Raw genomic sequence first — 22,003 nt, forward strand, 5'->3', positions numbered from 1 at the left:
AGAAAAAGGGAGAGAGAGAGACACACACACAGAGAGACACAGAGACACAGAGAGAGAGAGAGAGAGAGAGAGAGAGAGAGAGAGAGAGAGAGAGAGAGAGAGGAGAGAGGAAGAAAGAAATTTCTGGCTCAGCATTGAGAGATTTAATTTTTTTAAAAAAATAAACTGTTATGACCTCCTAATTCAACATTGTGATTTTACTGCAGGATAAATAAAGAAGAAAACAGGGAAGGAACAAAACATTAATTACACATGTAATAATAATGAGCAAATGTGGCAGGAAAAAGTATATGAGGACAAATGTAAGGTAGGTGGATATGTTTCCCTCTTCTTTGGAAAGTCTTGCCTAGAGCCAAAAGTTCCAAATTAGTGGTGTCTGCACACGCATGTCATATGTTGTGATAGCATATGCTCGTATCACTCAGCCGTCCAGCTAGGGCCTTCTGGTTCTACGGTGTACTCTGCATAGCAGCATAGAGGATGCCGCTGAAACGGGTGCTCACATTTGGCTTTTCTGAGTTCTGGTGGCATCTTCAGCTCAAAAGTGGGCATGCCTACCTGGATGTGGATGTCTTAGGGGAATCACAGAATTAGAGGAATCCTCTGAGTCTGAGGCGTCTCCCTTGCTATTATACTTTGAAAAGGAGAAGAGAATCTCCAGAGCATTTTACAAATCAGAAATCTTCACGTTTTCTTTTAATTACCCTCAGAAAACATTCTGTTTCATCAGTTGACTATATCTGTAATGAGAAAATAATTTTTTCTATGCCTTTTCTGGTAAAAGTACTTGAAAATAGAGCACACTTTGGCCTGGAGATGCAGCCAGTTGATAAGAGTACTTGGCTAGCATGCACAAAGCCCCAAATTCTAGCCTTAGCAGCAAATAAAGTGGGCTTGGTAGTGCAGGCCTCAAGTCCCGGCACTCCGGCTGTATAGATAGGAGAATGAGGACTACATAGCAAAGCTTGAGACCAGTCTGGGCTACTGAGACCTAATCAGTCTTTAAAAAAAAATGGATTGATGAGTTTTTTTCTCCAATTGTATTATATTTCTTTAGAACAGATGAAAAATATCCCCAGGATAATTTAGTCATTTACCAGTCTTAATTTGTTTTTATAAAGTGGAAAGACCCCAAACTACAAGTTCACTAGTTAATTATGGTTTTAAAACTGTCTTATTTTTCAGTTAGAATTTTTGGACTGTGCTTCCTTTTTTCTCCTTTGATCCTCACTTTTAAGATTGCTTCCTGCGTGCCCATGATAACATTTATTTAAAATGTTTTTCCTTTTTTTCTGTTCTTTTTCTTGCCTACATAACCTTCAATATACTGCTCATGTGGCCCCATTTTCAGCAGATGTCATAATTTCTGCCTGTGGTCTCAAAGCATTTCATATGTATCATACTTCATACAGTTTAAGAAGTTCCAACTAGGAGTTGGTGGCGCATGCTTTTAATCCCAGCACTTGGGAGGCAGAGGCAGGCAGAGCTCTCATGTTCAAGGTTAGCCTAGTCTACGGAGCAAGTTCCAGGACAACCAGAGCTACACAGAGAATCCCTGTCTTGAAACCCCCAAAATGAAAAGATCATGGTAGGACTGCAATCCTAGCACTTGGGAGGCTATGATTCACAAGTTCAAGGCCTGCCTGGCCTACATAGTAAGAGGCCATCTCAAAACTAGCACACCACCCCCAACCCCAGCCCCATCCACATACAGATACTGTGATGGAAGGCAATAATAGATAAAATATTAGAAATATTAAAGGAAGAACATTTCTCACAGTAGACTATAGGTGTTTATTTTATTATAGTTATAGTTACTCTTAAATTATCAACAGATATTTAAGTATGAAGATGACCTTTTAGTATAGATAGTAGACAGATGTGAGAGTAGAAGGCTTGGATTCAGGTGATGGGTATTGAAAAGCCAAAAAAGTAACTGAAACACCTAGATGAAGGATTTGTAGAATCTGGTGCTTAATCTGGAAAGCCAGCTGATAAATATATTATTGTTTTAATTTAGCTTTATTTTGTCTGCATTTTATTTTCTTTCTTTCTTTCCTTCTTTCTTTCTTTCTTTCTTTCTTTCTTTCTTTCTTTCTTTCTTTCTTTCTTTCTTTCTTTCTTTCTTTCTTTCTTTCTTTCTTATTGGGGAAGTATTTTGAGACTGACTCTCTTTCAGTCCATCCAGGCTTGCTTCAAACTCACCATGTAGTTGAGACTGGCCTTGAACTTTTGATCCTACTGTCTGTTTGATCCTACTATGAATTAGAGGCATTTGCTACTTTGCCTGGTGTATTTGTTACTTTTTGGTGCTTGTGATAAAACCTCCGTAACCAACAACTGCTTTAGGAAGAAAGAGTTTATTTTGACTTGAGATTCCAGAGGGTTAGAATCCATAATTGGGGGTGTGGGAATGGGCATAGCAGCGGGCAGTTAGAGAAGAAAGCGGAGAGACCATGTATTTATTCACATACAAGAAGCAGAGAGCAACTGGGTGAGGGTGTGTGTTCTCAGAGTCCTCCCCAGGGGCATCTTTCTACTTCATACAAGTCTCACAAGCCCCTAACAGCTCCAGCCAAGAGCCAACTGTCTAAATATCTGAGTCAATGGGGACCCATTCAAACCATCTCATCCGGCTTTTATATTTTTGTTTGTTTGTTTTTTTAAATTGATTTTTATTGAGCTTTACTTTCTCTCTGCTCCCCTCCCTGCTTCTCCCCTCCCCTTCAGCCCTCGCCCAAGGTTCCCATTCTCCTAATTTACTCCGGAGATCTTGTCTTTTTCTACTTCCCATGTAGATTATATCTATGTAAGTCTCTCAGGGTTCTCATTGTTGTCTCGGTTCTCTGGGATTGTGAATTGTGGGCTGGTTTTCTTTGCTTTATGTTTAAAAACCATGAGTGAGTAAATGTGATAATTGTCTTTCTGTGTTTGGGTCACCTCATTCAAAATAATGTTTTCTAGCTCCATCCATTTGCCTGCAAATTTCAAGATGTCATTTTTTTCTGCTGTGTAGTACTCCATTGTGTAAATGTACCACATTTTCCTTATCCATTCTTTGGTCTAGGGGCATTTAGGTTGTTTCCAGGTTCTGGCTATGACAAGCAAAGCTGCTATGAACATAGTTGAGCACATGTCCTTGTGGCACGATTGAGCATCCTTTGGATCCAAAAATGGTATTATTGGGTCTTGAGGAAGGTTGTTTCCTAGTTTTCTGAGAAATCACCATACTGACATCCAAAGTGGTTGTACCAGCTTGCATTCCCACCAGCAATGGAGGAGTGTTCCCTTTACCCCATAACCTCTTCAGCATAAGTTGTCATCAGTGTTTTTGATCTTGGCCATCCTTACAGGTGTAAGATGGAATCTTGGAGTTGTTTTGATTTGCATTTCTCTGATGACTAATTTTCTCTCTCTCTCTCTCTTTTTTGGTTTTTTTCGAGACAGGGTTTCTCGTTTCTCTGTGGCTTTGGAGCCTGTCCTGGAACTAGCTTTGTAGACCAACCAGGCTGGTCTCGAACTCACAGAGATCTGCCTGCCTCTGCCTCCCGAGTGCTGGGATTAAAGGTGTGCGCCACCATCGCCCGGCCTAATTTTCTCTTAATAGAATAAAACTTCCTGTAATATGATTACCTTATGGAAAGATACCATATAAACCATTAACATAAAATGAGTTCAGAAGTAAAAATATAACAAAAGTAAGTTATTCCTTGAACAATGATTTTTCCCCTCTTGCTAACTGAGGGTCTGAGGATATAGTCAGTGGTAGAGCACTGCCTAGCATGAATATAACCCTGGGCTCCCTGTCCTAGAGCTTTAAATTGGATGAATGAATGAGTAAAGAAATAACTGGGAACTGGAGGAAGGTACTCAATTCTTATTGATTCTACTTTTCTGGGAGACTTGTTTTAGAAGCTGCTTGCTGCCAACAGATCCAGGTACATAATTATAACATAGTATAGACAATGGGGAAGGAAATCTTTCATATCACATCACAGTATAAAGCAGGTGTATTAAGTCCTGAGGATTACTGATGTTGAGCTTTTCCTGTAGTATTTCACCTAATGTTGTTATTTATTCATACCAAACAGAACTCTTATCAAGAAAACAATTATGTGGTTGTTTTAAGTCATAAAAATTATGTTTGTTATTGTTTGTTGTGTGGAGGTCAGAGGACCACTTGCTTGTTTTGAATTTCTTAGTCTACCCAGGGATTGAACTCAAATCACCAAGTTTGGCAGCAAGCACTCAATAGCCAATTCCTATAAAATACATTATTCCCTTAACATCCTTTGTGTTCATTGAGCACAAAATTAATGTCAGAGCATTAAGACTCTATTACTGAGCCTATTTCCTTTGCCCTTTTTCGTTTTTAGTTATTTTTATTTATTCTTCTTTCATACAATATATCCTGACTGAATCCTTCCCTCCCATTCCTCCCAGTTCCTCCCTGTTCCCCCAGATCCACTGCTCCTCCATTTTTATTTAGAAAAGAGCAGGCCTTCCAGGGATATGAACAGAAAGAACATGGCATAACAAGATGCAATAAGAGTAGGCACTAACCATTATGTCAAGGTTGGACAAGGCAGCCTAGTATAGGAAAAGGTTCCCAGGATCAGGCAAAGAGTCATAAACACCCCCCTCCCACTATTAGGAGTCTCACAAAAATCCCAAGCTAAACAAACAGTCACAGATGTATGTAGCACAGACCAGTGAAGGCTTTGTGATTACTGCTCCAGTCACTGCGAGCCCCTATGAGCCCTGCTTAGTTGATCCTATGAGCCATGTTCTCATGGTGTCCTTGGCCCCTCTGGCTCCTACAATCCTTCCTCCCCACTTCTGTTGGGTTCCCTAAGCTTTGCCCAATGTTTGGCTGTGGTTCTCTCTATCTGCTCCTATCAGCTGACAGAGGAAACCTTTCTGATGATTATTGGGCTAGGCACCAATCTATGAGTATAGTAGAATATTAGGAATCATTTCATTGCTTTTTTTTTAATGCAAGTAGTGTTTGATTTTACCCTATGTTTCTAGGCCAGGCAGCTTCCAGTTCCTGACTGTCTAGGCAGTATCAGGCATGGGCTCAAGGTTTTGTGGTGAGTTGGTGTACCAGTCCTACCACTGGAAACTTTGCCTAGTTACAGATGACTGGTTCATGCTCCATATCCTCCATTACTAGGAGTCCTCACTAGGATCACCCTCATAGGTTCCAGGAAGTTTCCAATCTGTCCTGTTCTCATCCCCACCCACCCCCAGTCCACCTGAAAAATCTGTTTTATTTCCCCTTCCCAGGGTAGTCCATACATTCCCTTAGAGCCTCCTTGTTACTTAGCCTTTTTAGGTCTGTGGGTTGTAGCATGATTATCATTTTATTAACAACTAATGTCTACTTAGAAGTATATACTATGTTTTTCTGCATCTGGGTTACCTTACTTAGGATGATTTTTTTCTAGTTCCATCCATTTGCCTGCAAATTTCATGATGTCTTTTTATTTTTAACTGCTGAGTAATACTCTATTGTGTAGATATACTACATTTTCTTTTTCTGTTCTTCAGTTGACGGACATCTAGGTTGTTTCCAGTTTCTGGCTATTATGAAACAAGTCACTATGAACACAGTTGAGCAAATGTCCTCGTGATGGGATGGAGTCTCCTTTGGGTATATTCCCAGGAGCAGTGTAGCTGGGTCTTGAGGTAGATTGATTGCCAGTTTTCTGAGGAACCACCGTATTGAATTCCATAGTTGCTGTACGAGTTTGCACTGCCACCAGCGCTGGAGGAGTATTTCCTTGCTCCTCATCTGCCAGCAGAAGCTGTCATTCTGACAGGTATAAAATGGAATCTTTCTTTTTTTAAAGAAAGAAAAGAAAAGGTAGTATAAATGGATTCCAGAAGTGCATATCAGATAGCTAGGTAAAAACAGTAGCCATGTTTCTAGATCCTTCAGTTATTGCCTTAATATGTTTTTCTTTTTGTTTTTTTTTAGGCAAATGACCATGGAAACAATTGAATCACAACAGCATCGAAGTGTAACACATTCTGGGGCAGAGCACAGCTCTGCTCATATGCAGACTGGACAAATTTCTGTTCCTACTCTAGCTCAGGTAGGCCACAGGCAGGAAACTGATACAAGGTAAAATTAGAAGTGGGAATTGTATAAAGATTTTTCATTAATCTTAAACATCCCATATTTATTTATTTGACTAATGAGAAGATATTTTTGCATTGTAACATAGTCTTGGTAGTACCCTGAACCCCGCTGCTCCTAGCAATGTGGGAACGAAAGAGAAAGACTCCTTTGTAGCATGTAAACTCCCAAGTTATTACTTGGCTGGTTTGCTAATTCCAAATATATATGGTTCTAATATCATATTTATAATGTTGGTGGGAATTTTCTATTTGCTCATTATATATTTAGTTTGATCTTTATTTTCATATCAGTTAGATTTTTGAATTTTTTATTAGTTGAGATTTTTGTATACCATATTTTGATCATATTCACCCCTCTTCAAATGCTCAAGCTCCTTCCCAACATTGTGTCCTCTTTTTATAATTACATTTTTTTTCTTTTTGAGACAGGATCTCACTGTGTAGTCCTGACTGGCCTGGAACCTACCATGTAGACCAGGCTGGCCTTGAACCCACAGAATTCCATTTGCCTCTGACTCCTGAGTGCTGAGATTAAAATCTCTTAACCTCTTTACCTTGACCAGTTGGGGGTCTCTATGTTAATTTCCATCTATTGCAAATAGAAGCTTTTCTGATCAGAGTCGAGAGATGCATTAATCTATGACTATAATGATAAGTCATTAGTAATCAATTTAATACCATGTCCATTTAACAGCATAATGGTAGTAAGTTCTTCCCCAGATACTGTGACCTGTCTAGCCGTAGGCTCTTGGCCTGACAAAGGTGCTGAGTACAGGTTTAAATTTATCAGCAGACCTTAAGTTCAACTAGAAAGTGGTTGGTTGATTTCGTGATGTTCATGCCACTCTTATACCAGTGGCATGTCTTGTCAGGGCAATCATTATTGTGGCTTGTATGGTTCATAAGTGGGTGAGATTGATGATTAGTTTTTCCCCCAGTAGCATGAATAGCACCTTGCTGCATTATGGAAGTTAGCCAGTAGGGATAAAACTTCCAGGTCACTACTAGATTCTACGACTCTGGTATGTGGCTTTTTTTAGCAATAGAGTCTTACTATCACATTTCAGAGGGTAACAAATAACATTAGCAGTAATAGTTTGTAGTATATGGGAGTCTGTTGTACCTTACTAGTCAACAACTCAAAAGGAGATGATCCATTCCTAGTACTAGGGTTATCTTTACTGTTCTGTTGCTGTGAAGAGACACCATGACAAGGAAACTTACAATAGCAAGTATTTAATTGGGAGTTTGCTTATAGCTTTAGAGAATTTGTCCATGATTATCATGGCAGGAAGCATGGTGGCGGGTAGGTTTTGGCAGGCATGGTGTTGAAACTGCAGCTGCGTATTTTATATCCTGATCTGTAGGCAGCAGAGAGCTAGCCTGGCCTAGTGGGGACTTTTGAAACCTAACAGCCCACTCCCAGTGACACATCTTCTCCAACAAGGCCACACCTCCTAATCCTTCCTTTTACTGCTCTAGTTTGCAAAGTGAAAATGGGATAGTGGGACCTAAAAATGAAGCAGATTAAATCTCATGCAATAGCCAAGTTTACTCAGAGCATTAGATAATTTATATCCAGACAAGTCACCTGAGTAAAGGATATAATCACAAGGACAAGATGCATGTGGCAAAAACTTATTTTTATAGAGGCATATGAACCAGTAATAGCCAGTTGTAATGAATAATCTGAACTGAACTCACTTCTATCTACTATACCTGGGAGGGTACGAAAGCCCATTCCAAGAACTGCCGTGCTATGGAGGAATAGCTTGTTTACTTGGAGCTTTCTCACAAGGCCTCAGAAATCTCCCACAGCTTCATTCATGGGCTGTGTTCTGACATCTTTCCCTTTTTTATTTATATTTTTCCTTTTTTATTTTAAAAGTAGGATATCCAGTGGTTTTGATTTGAGATGTTGTAGATCAATCTAATTGTCATTTGATGCATGAGTATCCTATAAGCAAGCAAATTATAATATTTGAATAATGAAAGCATTGTGTGTAATACTGTGCCACCAAGAACAGAGATCCAAATTATGCCCAGACACACTATTATATTGATCAGAAAAATCTAGAGAATATCTTGAAATGCTATTCTGAAAAGCTATTCTGATATCTGGTAAAACAAAAGTACATATATGCCTTCTAATAGGAATGCAAATTTTATAATGGTCGTTGCAAATAGGAAGCAATTTAAATCCCAAGAAAAAATTAAACACAGTCTCGTCCTAGATGAATGAATGTGTCTATTACAGTGTCAAGGTCCAGGCATAAACACAGAGTCATTAGTAAAATAACGTCTCCCACATTGACAGACTTGATTTCGATGATATGGTGAATATTTCCTTGGCCCTTCAGTTTGAAGTTTGCTATCTTTCTGGTGACGTCTGCTTTCTCTCTGACTTGATTGCCCAGGGCCAGAGGAGCTGAAGAGGGATCTATAATCTTTCAGTGGCTCCATCTGCAATGGCAGATGCATACCCCTTCCCAATTTTCTGGAGAAGTAAAAATAGGGCAAGTTAATGCTTCAGCTTGCTTATTTCCTTCTGCAATAAAACCATGAGTCCAGTGTTGGAAATAGTCCTACAACATAAGCAGAATCTGAAACTATATTTAAGGGTTTATGAACTAACCATAATAGATAAGAAAAAAAGCCAGTTCACCTCTTGGGCTAATGAAAAGGAAATATTAATAGATTGATGCATATCTGGACCATGAATTCCTCCTATACTGTTAGATGAGTTATCAATAAAATAAATATCTGCCTGTGGAATGGAAAAAGGTTAAACAATTTTTGTTGTCAAAAATTTAGTTCTTATGAAAAAATCCTATAGTTTGCCAGCTGGATATTGGTTTCCTATCCTTCCATAGTAATTTATGAATGAAATTTGAAAATTTATTGAGTTCTGCAAGCCTCTTAAAATTGTTAGTTAAAAGTAATATAATACAGCAAGGATCAAATCCATATAATTGTGGACATCAATTCCTCTGATTTACTAATTTTCTAAGTAAGAAGAGTAAGATAAGCAGTTAGTATTTTATGGCCTATCTGGTATAAATAGATACAGTCCAAATGTTTATCCTTTTGTGCTATAATACCTGTAGGAGACAATTTAGTGGGGAAAAAATAACTAAATATAAAGGCAGTGAAGGAGCCATACTGCCCACAGATGCTTTTTAGTCTGAATTCAAGTATCTGTAGTACTTTTCTTGCCTCTCAAGATAATATGCAAAGACATGTCATCTCTCCTTCTAGGGTTTATAATATATATATCGGTTAGTGCATAATTAGGTAAACATTTTGATTTTTCTGACATTGCATCAAATATACCACGTGCAGCTCCTGAGGCTGGGGACAAATTGGTAAACAAATTCCATTTTCATGCTGTGCCCTAGCTTGCTTACGTTGTAAAGTTAGCCTTTTCATAGGCTCTCCTAATTCCTTATTAAAAAGTGAAGAGAATTCAGGATAGATTAGATAGAGATAGATTATCACATTCGCTACACCTCCTTCTCTGAGGGTCCCCACTCTCTTATCTCAGAGCTGACTTCAGGTCCCTGATTTGTGGCCACTTGTTTACTGCTCTGGTTGGCAGTGTGAACCAGGGATAGCGAGGCCTAAAAATGAGGCAGATTAAAGTCTCATGTAATAGTCAACTTCATTCAGAGCATCAAACAATTATTAACTCTGAGGGTTAATAAGAGTCACCTGAGTAAAGTATGCAATCACAAGGACAAGCTGCATGTGGCAAAACATGTTTTTCTGTAGAGGCATATGAACCAATAATAGCCAGTTGTAATGAATAATCTGAAGTAAACCCTACATCTGGAGGGTCAAAAAGCACAACCAACCTATGTTATGGAGGAACAGAGGTTATCAGACTCTTGTCTTGTTTACCTGGAGTTTCTCATAGGGGCTCAGAAATATCATACAGCTTCATTCATGGACCATGTTCTGACACCTTCCCAAACAGTCTAACAACTAGGAACCAGACATGCAAGTGGTCCACCACAGTTATATTGATATTGTATGATATCTATCAGGGCATTTCCACCTGTACTAGAAAGGACCTCATTCTGTATCCCAAGATGACCTACAACTAAGAATGTAGTTACTGTGGGCTGGTCTTTTTTTTTTTTTTTTTTTTTTTTTGGTTTTTCGAGACAGGGTTTCTCTGCAGCTTTAGAGCCTGTCCTGGAGCTAGCTCCTGTAGACCAGGCTGGTCTTGAACCCAGAGAACCGCCTGCCTCTGCCTCCTGAGTGCTGGGATTAAAGGCGTGTGCCACCACTGCCCGGCTCTGTGGGCTGGTCTTAAACTTAGTGTATTGCCTCTGCCTCCATCACCCAAGTGTGAGCTACTACATCTGGCTTCAGTTAGGTCTGAAACTTCAAAATGGTTTCATTCAGAGAGTTCTAATAATACTTAATGCTCCTTGATCAGACCCCAAGATACTTATATAAATAGATAATAAAACAAATACATTTATGAATTTATTGGTTTATTAAATAGTTAAGAAAGTAAATGTTTAAAAGAATACCTACTGACTCTTGTCATAGTTTTAAACACAGAGACTTGTAGCTTCTGACTACAGAAGCTTTGGAGTGTGTATCAGTTACTTTTCTGTTGCTGTGTTAAAATACCATGACCAACTTTAGAAAAAAGAGTTTGTTTTGGGCTTATGGTTCCAGAGGGATAGGTGGCCATGATGGCAGAGTGGAGGAAGTTAGCAAGTGGCGGGAGCGGTGCCTGCAGTAAGATATTGAGAGTTCACACCGTGAGCAAAACATGGAGCAGAGAGAGTGGACAGAGAACGGCATAAGTTTTTAAACTCTTAGAGCCTGCCTTCAGATGTACTTCCTACAGCAAGACCACCTCCTAAACCTACCCCAATAGTGCCTGCCCAAATGGGGCTAAGTGTTCAAAGAAGTGAGCCTATGGGGAACATTGTTTCAAAGCACCGTGAGTTATGAGCTTTATAGGTATTTCAACAATTCCAGTACACATGAAGTGGTGGTAAATGCTGTATACAATGCAAAAAGAGTGAGGCATATAGCAGAGGAAGTAGTCAGCTGACTTTATGTGATTTTCATTTGAGGTAAGTACAAGGGCTAGTAGTTTTTTAGGTGGGTGTGGAAAGAGAGGGAAGAGTGTTCTGGGTGGAGGGAGGAATGTGTACAAAAGTACAGTCAGAATATGGGAAGCTATAGGTAAGCAGAATTTTGGGAGGTGGTCTACTGTCTAGTTTGGGAATCAGAACTGGTAAAAGTATGACAACAGTTATAGATAGTTGAGACTTTAAAGTACCCTGTACTTTAAATACGCTTAAAATATTTTATATACCCACTGTGTTTAGAATACTAGTAGCCCTGTGGAGATGGGTTGAAAGTCAGTGAACCAATAGGCAGGCCATTACTAGGATCTGGTGGAGCCATGGCCATGTGGGATACAGGGACTACTATAATTTTTCATAATTAAAAATGTATATTGTGTGTGTGTATGCATGTGTGCGCATGCACATGTATCTGCAAGTACCAGTGGAGGCCAGAAGAAATTATTGGGTCCCCCGGAATTGGAGTTACAGGCAATTGTGAGCTCTGCTCAGTGTGGGTACTGGGAACCAAACTTGGGTCCTCTGCAAGAGCAGCAAACATTCTGAATTTCTGAGCTATCCTTCAGCACCCCGCCCCCAGAATCTTATATAAAATATTTATTTATTTTGTGTGTGTGTGTGTGTGTGTGTGTGTGTGTGTGTGTGTGTGCTGGCACACATAGGGCTAGAAAGTTGACTTAGCAACCTAGTTACCAAGCTTGATGACCTGAGTTGGATTCCTAGGACTTACATGGTGGAAGGAGAAAAATCAATACCAAAAGTTGTCCTGCTAATCTCCCTTCACGGGTGCAGTGACACTGGAGTGCCCTCCAAGACGCACACAAATAAGTGATAAGTAAATAAGCAAGCAGGAAATTAGTGAGAACATGAAAAAGAATAACATAAAACTCTATATCTTCACATCTAGAGATGTTAATTATGTTATAATAATGTTATCATTTTGACATTTTTGTGCATATTCTTCACTATTTTATCTGTGAGAATAGAATAGAATGAAAAGTATATTTTTTTCACTTTGTGTGTTTCTCTTTTATTTTGCTTTTGAACTGTATTTCCTGGTCTCAAATTCTGCCATTTCTTGCTGGTCATAGTTGAAATAAACCCTTCCTTTTGCCTCTTCTTTCTTTTCTTTAAGTGCTGACTCACTAACTTCTGCTTATACCATTTCTCCAGAGACATCTGCTGAGCACAGTCAGTAAACTAGGTCCATTCATTTTAAGTTAATAAATGTGCAGTTCTAAGGGACCAGCAGGCTGGTGAGCTCCAGCTGTGCAGGCCTCAGCACAAATCACTGAATAGGGTACCACTAAGCTGCCCCCAAAGCACTTGTGATTTATGCAATATGTATGTATGTACGTACATACGTATGTATGTATGTATGTATGTATGTATGTATGTATATAGTGTGTATGTGTGTTTGTGTGTGTGTTTGCATACACACAACATGTGAGTTCCATGACACTCATTTGGAGGCTAGAGGACAACTTGATTCAGACATGTCCCTAAGTCTTTATTCTCCCTTCTATTCTCATTACTCCATCTTAAGGAATCTATACTTTCAGTTTTCCTATCCTTTCTCCTTATTTAATTCTTTTATTCTATTAAAACCTAGTTTCTGGGCCACTGGGATGACTCAGCAGGTAAAGGTGCCTGCTGCCAAACCAAGCAATTGGACTTTGAATCCTGAAAGGAGAAAGCCAACTTCTTCAAGTCATCCTCTAACTTCAATAAAATTAAGTTTGAGGATGATAATTTAGACTTAAGTTCAGTTTATGAGCAGGGTTAATCATTTAGGTCTTGTAGTATCTAAAGCTACTATTGGTACATAGTAATATATATTATATATACATAATATATATGTATGTATAAATGAAAAAGTCAAGCCCAAAAGTATTTATATCCTGTTACATGTGTCCAAAGGGGCTGATTATTCTCAGAAGTTTCTGATAGCCAATAAAATTAAATTTGAGGATGGTAATTTAGGCTTAAGTTCAGCTTTGTATGAAGATTATTTATTTTCTTATGTGACCAAATCATTATTAAACCATGTGGAACTAAAAGTTGTGACCAAAATGCTCAGTGTCTTTTGTGTGTGATGTGGTTTGATTTCAGAAGCTCTGGCACTCCTGACCTTTCCAGAGCTTCTGCTCATCAGGTACTGAAGATCATATTTAAAAACCTGGAAACTGTTGATCTTGGTCTTTGCCTTAGGGCTCTGTACTGATGAGTGGAGAGAAGGATCCCACCAGGAAATGGCTGCACCATTTTCATCTCTGTTCAAAGGTCAAATTGCAGGGTGGCTATGTGTAGTGCCCTGTGCCTATAATTCCTAGTACCTGGGAGTTGGAGGTAGAAGGATTAGGACTTCTAAAATCAGACTCTGTTACATAGTGACTTCAGAGTCAGCCTGAGCCACATGAGAATCTGTCCTCAAGAAATAAAAACTAGACCAGCAAGACAGCAAGGTAGCTTATCAGGAAGAGTTACTTATGGTAGAATCTGACAATGTGAGTTCAACCTTCAAGACCCAGAGGTCTCTGACCTCCATTTATGTGCTGTGACATATGCATGCCCCCTTCCCCGAGGTGTTTTGTTATTTATTTATTGAAGCTATTATCTTTTTAAAAATAATTATATATATATATATATATATTTATTTATTATGTATACAGTTAGCCAGAAGAGGGCACCAGACCTCATTACAGATGGTTGTGGGCCACCATGTGGTTGCTGGGAATTGAACTCAGGACCTTTGGAAGAGCAGGCAATGCTCTTAACCGCTGAGCCATCTCTCCAGCCCTGAAGCTATTATCTAAGTATATTTTCTGATCCATAAGATTAAGAGCCCACCCAACCCTGAAAAAAACTCATTAGTAATTTAAAGGATCTGTTTTAAATAACCCCAAAAGAAACTCTTTCCAAAAATCAGAATGCTAAAAACCAAAAATATTATGTATGTAAATAGCTTTAGTTAATTTATATATTTACATACTGTGGAACAAGTGGAAGTCCTCTTGCCTTAGCCTCATAGGTGCTAGGATTAGAGCATGAGACACCATATCTAGGTATTTGTAATTGTTTATTTTGTTTAGGTGTGTGTGTGTGTGTGTGTGTGTGTGTGTGTGTGTGATTTTTGCCTAGATGATGCCTATAGAAGGTGTCAGAAGTTAGCGTTGGATCCCTTGGAATGAGAGCTACAGTTATTAGCCACCATGTGTGGGAGCTGAATCTTCTGGGTCTTTTACAAGAACAAGTGCTTGTAGCTGTTGATCTCTCTCTCTCCTATTCCTTTAACCATTTTTAAAAATTGTATTTTATTTATTCATCTCTGTGTTGGTAAATACAGAGGCCAGAGGAGCCTGTTCTACAGTGTGGATCTCAGGAATTGCACTCAGGTTGTTAGGCTTGGCAGCAAGCACCTGTTACACACTGAGCCATCTTACAAGCCATGGTAATTTTTTTTAAAAAATTACTTTTTTATTAGTTTATGTGTGTGTTTGGGGGATGGGGAGATATATGCTCACCTGTGTTCACTTGTGTGGCATCCAGAGGACTGCACTGGTTACAGATATATCTAGGGTCACACCTGGATTTTTACCTGGGTGCCAGAGATCCATACTCCGGTTTCCATTCCTACACAGCAGGTATTCTTGCCAACTGAGTCATCTCTCCAGCCCAGTTTTAGCTATTTGTTGTAAAATTGAACTTTTCTATCTTAGAACCTGAAACTGTGCCCATAAACAGGTCTCCTTTTCTTTTCCTCTTGCTATTCTACTCTACTCTCGGATTCCATGAAATTTAACTACCTACCTTCTAGACATAGAATTGTCTAGAATTTATCTTTTTTGTGACTGGCTTATTTCATTTGTCATGATTTCCTCTAAGTTCATCCATGTAGTTTGAGATAAGTTTCATTCTTTTTAAGGATGTATAAAATAATCTATTGTATGTCATTGTTATTATTATTATTATTATTATTATGGTTTTTTGAGACAGCATTTCTCTGTGTAACAGCCCTGGCTGTCCGGGACTAGCTCTGTACTCACAAAGATCTGCCTCCCAAGTGCTGGGATTAAAGGTGTGTACCACCACTGACCAGCCTCAAGTTTTCAATTTATAGTGTTCTGTTTTTCTGTTTTCAGCCTCTAAATATTTGAGATATTCTTTAAACACTATTTTCCATCAAGACACATCAACAACTTTCCTGATCATTGAAGGGAATTTCATTTTAGTCCTTGAGGTTAATCTGGATAACTCTTTAGATTTGATCTCTCAGCCAGCAGAGTGGACAGAGCCTGTGGTCTGCTATATTGTGAATTCATATCTCTTTAATCTTTTATTAACTGTCCTGAATGCAGGCCCATGTCTGTGACATTCTCAGCTGTATTATGACATCACAAACCCCACCGCGAGGGAACCTAGCTACGCACTGGAGCTGGTCTGCTCGGTGCTGATCGCATGCTGTGCTACAACACTGTGAGGTTTCCCTAGTAGAAGTGTCATTTTTAGAACTTTTTAAAAAGTTCCAAAGCCAAGTGAGGCTATCAATCGCATCACCTACCCTGTTTCTTCCGATTAACTACTGTCTATAGTGGGTTCTCAGTGGATGTGGTGGCATCAGCATAACCTATGCTTCAGACATCCTATAGAAGGAGATTATTCTTCAGGGGATCTGGATAAAAAGGTAAAATCTTACCTGCCGTGTGTTCATTCTATATGCTGTCAAAGCGCCGGGGAAAAAAGCCCCAAACTATAAAGTATAACATATACCACCTTTATGTTTTTAGCTTGTTCTTGAGAAGATGCCTGTTTGATTTTTGGAATGAGATATGTACAGTCTTAGCTCGCTCTCTCTGACAGTTTTGCCTTCTCTTCTTTTAGGCTTTCTAGGCAGATGTCCCCTCCCCTTTGGCACTGTTCCTGTGCCAGTGTCTCCTCCCCTTCCACATCAGATCACCATGCTCCACTGCTGCATCTCTTTCTAATTCCTTGCTTTGATTTTTCTTTGAAGAATTGAGTACTATCCAAAACATTTGATTTCCCATTGTTTTCTTTCTTTCTGACTTGGGAGGGCGGGACTTTGATTCTTTCTGCTAAGTCCCCACTGGCTGAGCACTGGCCTGTGAAATCCTGAGCAGGCACCCAGACAAAGTGAATAGAAGAGAGAATATATTAAAACATATTTTGCATTTATGTAAAATTTCTGGTTATAAAAATTGTTTTAGGGCAGCCAGAGAGATGGTTCAACAGTTAAAAGTACTTGCTACTCTCCTCTCACCTCAAACAATTGTCTTTATTTTCTCTTTACTACTTTCCATTGCACTTAGGGATATTTCTCAAGTCATGGCATGCTTGCATATCTGTTAACTTCTCCCTAGACTTTATAAAATTAAATTACATTTACATGGCACTTGTTCTTTCAGAGGTTCACTTTTTAGCATTCAAATGATGGCAAAATACTACCTGTAACTCCACTTCCAACGGAATCTAGTTCCTTCTTCTGGACCTGTAGGTGACTGCATGCATGTGAAGCAACACATAGATGTAGTCCAAACATTCATACATAAAATACACTAATCTAAAAATTTTGTTTGGGTCATACACAGTGGTATATGTCTATAATCCCAGTTCTCAGGAGGCTGAGATAGAAGAGTGACAAGTTTGAGGCCCTCCTGAACTACATAATAAGGTCCTGTCTCACAAACACAAAAGGAACAAACACCAAAAATATTAATAGCCTTAGAATTTTGATGTATATAAGAGAGATTTCTCCATTTCTCACTGTATATTTTAATTCAAGTATACTTTATTGTCTGCCTATAAGTAAGATTTTTTTTTCCTTTTGGGGCCTTTTTTTTGAGACATGGTCTTCTTATGCAGCCCAGACTGGCTTTAAACCTGCAATCCTTCTGCATCTGCCTCTTTAATGCTGGCATTACATGCTGCAAAGCCTAGTACACTAATTCCCCAGTGTTTCCAAAGCTTTAGAATTCTTTTATGCCATAAGTAATTACATATGTCTATGGGTTCCTCTCTTGATATTATTCAAGTTTTCATTTTCTTCATGAGCTCTAATCCAAAACTCTCTCTCTCTCTCTCTCTCTCTCTCTCTCTGTCTCTCTCTCTCTCTCTCTCTCTGTGTGTGTGTGTGTGTGTGTGTGTGTGTGTTTCTCTCTTTTTGGTTTTTTGAGACAGGGTTTCTCTGTGTAGATTTGGAGTCTGGCACTAGCTCTACAGACGAGGCTGGCCTTGAACTCAGAGATTCACCTGCCTCTGCCTCCTGAGTGCAGGATTAAAGGTGTGCGCCATCACTCAGCTTAAACATTCATTTTTAAATGGATTTAATCTTAGCCTGCTTAAAACTGAATTTATCTCTTCATCTGAAGTGAAATGCTACTTTTTTACTTATCCATTTTGATATTTGAGAGCAGATTAAGGTTCCTAAAACCTTAAACCTTTGTTCTTTCTATGCCTTGTGTATATATATATCTTACTTAAGACAGTCAAATATCCAGTTGCAGGCAATATAACCACTATAACAATAAAATACTAATAAATTGGGAGAGGGGGTGGGAAGCCATGTGAGTTTTGTTGTTGTCCTTCTGCCCAGTTAATGGTACCAGGGTGTGAGTTCCATCTTGTAGAGCAGGCTTTAAGTCTAGCCAGAAAGTATATGATTGCTCCTATGACATTCTTGCCACACAATTGCACTAAGTGAACCTACCTTGCCGTGACAAGCAGTAGTTCCTGTAGCACACGGGTTCATAGCTGGATGAGGTTGTTGGTTACTTTTCTCTTCTGGCAGCATGCACCGTGGAACCTAGCCAGTAAGGGATGAAGCTTCTAGGTTGGTACCAGTTTGATTTCTCCTTGTCCTATGACTCAAGTGTGTGTTATCTTCAGCAGTTGGGTCTTACCATCAAGTTCTGGAGGAAGAGCAATGGCAATAGCCTGTAATGTTTTGGGGGGCGCTCTATGGGAGTACATTGAAAAGTGGTGATCCATACTTAGCACTGAACTTTTTATTTGATCGTCTATGGTGTCTGTGATTATCAGGTAACATCTTTAAAGTCCTTTTCTATGTTTTAGGAAACTTCTCTAGTTGAAGTTTCTATATGTTTTCTTTTAAAGATCTGTAGTGTTAGCTATTCCTTCCCATACTTCTGTATTCCTCCCTATTCCTTGGCCCGCTTTACCCTTCCTGTTATTATTTTCCTTTCTCCTCCCTCACACCACATACCTGTGTTCTAGCCCTCTTCACTTTAAGCCCAACCCTGTGGCACCTTACTAGTTTTTTGATTTTTATGGGTATTTTAATTTAAATAGAATTATGTAGAAATTCAAAGGTAACATCCATGAATGAGAGAGAACATGTGACATTTGTCTTTCTGAATTCATGTTCCCTCACTCAGAATGATTGTTTTCAAATCCATCCACTTACCTGTGACTTTCATTTTTCTTTGCAGCTGAATAATATTTTATTGTGTGCATGTATCACATTTCCATTATCTATTTATCACTTGATGGACGTCAAGGCTGTTTCCCCTTGCTGGCTTTTGTGACTATAATAACAGTAAATACTGATGAGCAGGTATCTCTGTAGAAGAATATAGAGTCCTTTGGGAATATGCCCAGGTGCTAAAGCTGGATCTTATGGTACAACTGTTTCTAGCTTTCTAGGGGATCTCACACTGAGTTACGTAGTGGAAGCACCAGTTTGTTCTCCCACCAACAGTGAATGTGTTTCGCCCTTTCACACAGACATCAGCATTTGTGGTCCTTAAAAAAAATCATAGTAATTTTAACTGGGGTAAAGTGAAATCTCAAAGTGGTTTTAGTTTGCATGTCTCTGAATGTTTAAAGATGTATTTATCAGCTCTTTGTATTTCTTGTTTTGAAATTTCCCTGTTTAGTTTAATGCTCCATTTTAAGTTGGGTTTGTTTTTGTTTGCATTCTTTGTATGTTCTGGACACCCTCTGTCAGATGTCTAGGTGATACGGATTTTTTTTTCCCATTCTGGGAGTTGCTTTGTCGCTGGACTGATGACTGTTTTGCTGCACAGAAGCTCTTTGGTTTCATAACATCCCATTTGTGACTTGTCGGTTGATAGCTGTGTTAGTGGGGTCCTGTTCACACAGCCCTTCCCTGTGCCTGGGAGTTGAAGCATACTCCCTTCCTCCTCAGATTCAGGGCCTTACATTGAGGTCTGTGGTTCATCTGGAGCTGAGCCTTGTGCAGGTGGAAGATAAGGATCTACTTTATTCTTCCGTATGTTCTGGCACCATTTATTGAAGATATTGTCTTTTCTTCAACATGTATTTTTGCCTCTTTGTTGAAAATCAGGGAACTGTAGGAATGTGGAATTATCTTTGGTTCTTCAGTTTTATTATATTAACCAATATGTCTGTTTTAATAACAATACCATTCTCTTTTTATTACTATAGCTCTCAAGTATTACTTGAAATCAGGGGTGGTGCTTCAGTGGTATTTTATTGTTCAGGATCGCATTAGCTAGTCTTTATCTTTTATGTTTCCATGTGAATTTTGAGATTACCTTTTCAATTTTATGAAGAATTTTATTGAAACTTTGATGGGAATCAAATGCTTTAAGTAGGACAGTCAGTTTTACAACATTAATTTTACCAACCCGGTAGCATGGATGGTCTCTCCTTCTAGTATCTTCTTCAATTTCTTCAGAATTGAATTTTCATTGTGCAGGTCTTTCATTTCTTTGGTTAGATATATTTCTAGATTTGTTTTTGAGGCTGTTGTAAATGGGATTGTTTCCCAGATTTCTTTCTCAATATGTTTGTCATTTGGTATGTAGGAAGGACACTGATTGTTATATATTAATTTTGTATTTTGTTATTTAACACTATCAGCTGTTGGAGTTTTCTGGTGTATTTCTGAGGGTCTTTTATGTATAGAATTATATCATTTGAGATACAGATAACTTTGATTTCTTGTTTTCTATTTGTTTTCCCTGTATCTCCCTCTTTTTTCTTACTGCTCTAGTTAGACTTCACAAACTATGTCAAAGAGGAATGAAAAAAGTATATATCTTTGTCTTATTCCTGTTTTTAGTGGTAATACTTAGAGGTTTATTTATTTATAGTTATCATTTTCATGATGTGGGCTCATTGATCCTTGATTGAGATATGTCTCCTTTATGACTAGATTCCTTAGTACTTTTGTCAAGAAGTGATGTTGGATTTTATCAAAGCCCTTTTTTGAATCTAATGAGATGATCTTTGAGTCTCTTTGTATGGGCATTATACTTATTGAATTATGTATGTTGAACCATCCCTGTGTCTCTGGAATGAAGATGATTTGATTGTAGTGATGATACTTTTGTTTTGATTTTTTTTTTTTGAGACAGGGTTTTTCTGTGTACCCTTGGCTGTCCTGGAATTCACTCTGTAGACCAGGCTGACCTCAAACTCACAGAGATCATCTGGATCTGCCTCTCAAGTGCTAGGATTAAAGGCATATGCCACCACTGCCTGGTTTTGAATGATACTTTTAAATGTTTTTGAATGTGGTTTGCAAGTATTTTATTGAGAAATTTTGTGTTTATATTCAATAGGAATATTGGCCTACAGTCGTATAATTTTGTTGTTGTTACCTATCTGGATTTGTTATCAGGCAGTACTGGCTTTATAGAAACAATGTGTGGAGTTGGGCAGTGGTGGCTCACTCATTTAATCCTGGCACTCTGGGGCAGAGGCAGGGATCTCTGAGTTCAAGGCCAGTCTGGTCTAGAGAGAGAGTTCCAGGATAACCAAAGACAGAGAAACCCTGTCTCTAAAAAGCAGAGCAAAACAAAATAAAACAGCAGCAACAACGAAACATGTTGAAAGAAAATGTTTGTTTGTTTTTTTAATCCTTTATAGAAAAATTGGAAGAATACTGGTATTAGTTCTTTGAAGGTTTGGTAATTTCTATGTCAAATCCATTTGACCCCTATGCTTTTCTAGTTGGGAAATTTAAAAAAAAAGTTTGTGTTTTGCTTGCATGTATGTATTTGATCCTCTGAAACTGGAGTTACAGGCAGGTGTGAGCTGCCATTTGTGTAAATATAGTGACTGCTCTTATCTGCTGAGCTCTCTCTTTAGCCCCCAGTTAGGGGAATTTTATGTTACTAATTCTGTCTCTAATTGTTTGCTATTGGTCTGTGTAAAGTATTTATTTCATCATAGTCTAACTTTGATGGGTCATTTGCATATAGAAATTCATCTTGTTTCTTTTAGATTTTCCAGTTTAGTAGAGTATAAAAATTTAAAGTATGTCTGTGATTCTCTAAATTGATTGTGTCTGCTAATTTTGTTTTTATCTCAAATGAATCAAATCAATTTTATTGATTCACTTTTTTTCTCAGTCTTTTTTGTTTATTAATTTCACTAAAACAGTGGTTCTCAGCCTTTCTAATGCTGCAATCCTTTATACAGTTGTGGTAACCTCCAATTATAAAATTATTTTCATTGCTACTTTATTACTGTAATTTTGTGACTATTATGAATCATAATGTAAATATCTGTGTTTTCTGATGGTCTTAGGTGACCCCTGTGAAAGAGTCCTTTGACCCCCAAAGGGGTTGAGAACTGGTGCACTAGTGGTTTGTCAATCTTGCTAATTTTTTTTCTAAGAACCAACTCTTTGACTCTGTATTTTTTCATTTCCTTAATTTTACTCTCATTTTTTGTTCTTTCTTGTCCAGTTTTTGGGTATTGTTTTTTTGTCT

General features: G+C 38.5%; 1 protein-coding gene across 15 annotated transcripts in view; it reads left to right on the forward strand.

Annotated features, from left to right (window-relative positions):
- Nucleotides 1-208: 208 nt before the first annotated feature.
- The window catches only part of Crem (cAMP responsive element modulator), a 66,742-nt gene continuing 44,947 nt past the window's right edge, over nt 209-22,003 (forward strand). For 4 of the 15 annotated variants that reach the window (XM_038332601.2, XM_038332604.2, XM_038332605.2 and 1 more), the window contains exons 1-2: nt 214-307; nt 5,984-6,101. In XM_038332601.2, the coding sequence (XP_038188529.1) occupies nt 264-307; nt 5,984-6,101 (162 nt within the window). In that variant the 5' untranslated portion in view covers nt 214-263. Of the gene's footprint in view, nt 308-5,981; nt 6,102-22,003 lie in introns of those variants that run through there. The other 11 variants (XM_038332606.2, XM_038332624.2, XM_038332607.2 and 8 more) reach the window with 9 other exon arrangements.

Source organism: Arvicola amphibius, chromosome 6 (assembly GCF_903992535.2).
Source record: "Arvicola amphibius chromosome 6, mArvAmp1.2, whole genome shotgun sequence".
NCBI lineage: Eukaryota > Metazoa > Chordata > Mammalia > Rodentia > Cricetidae > Arvicola > Arvicola amphibius.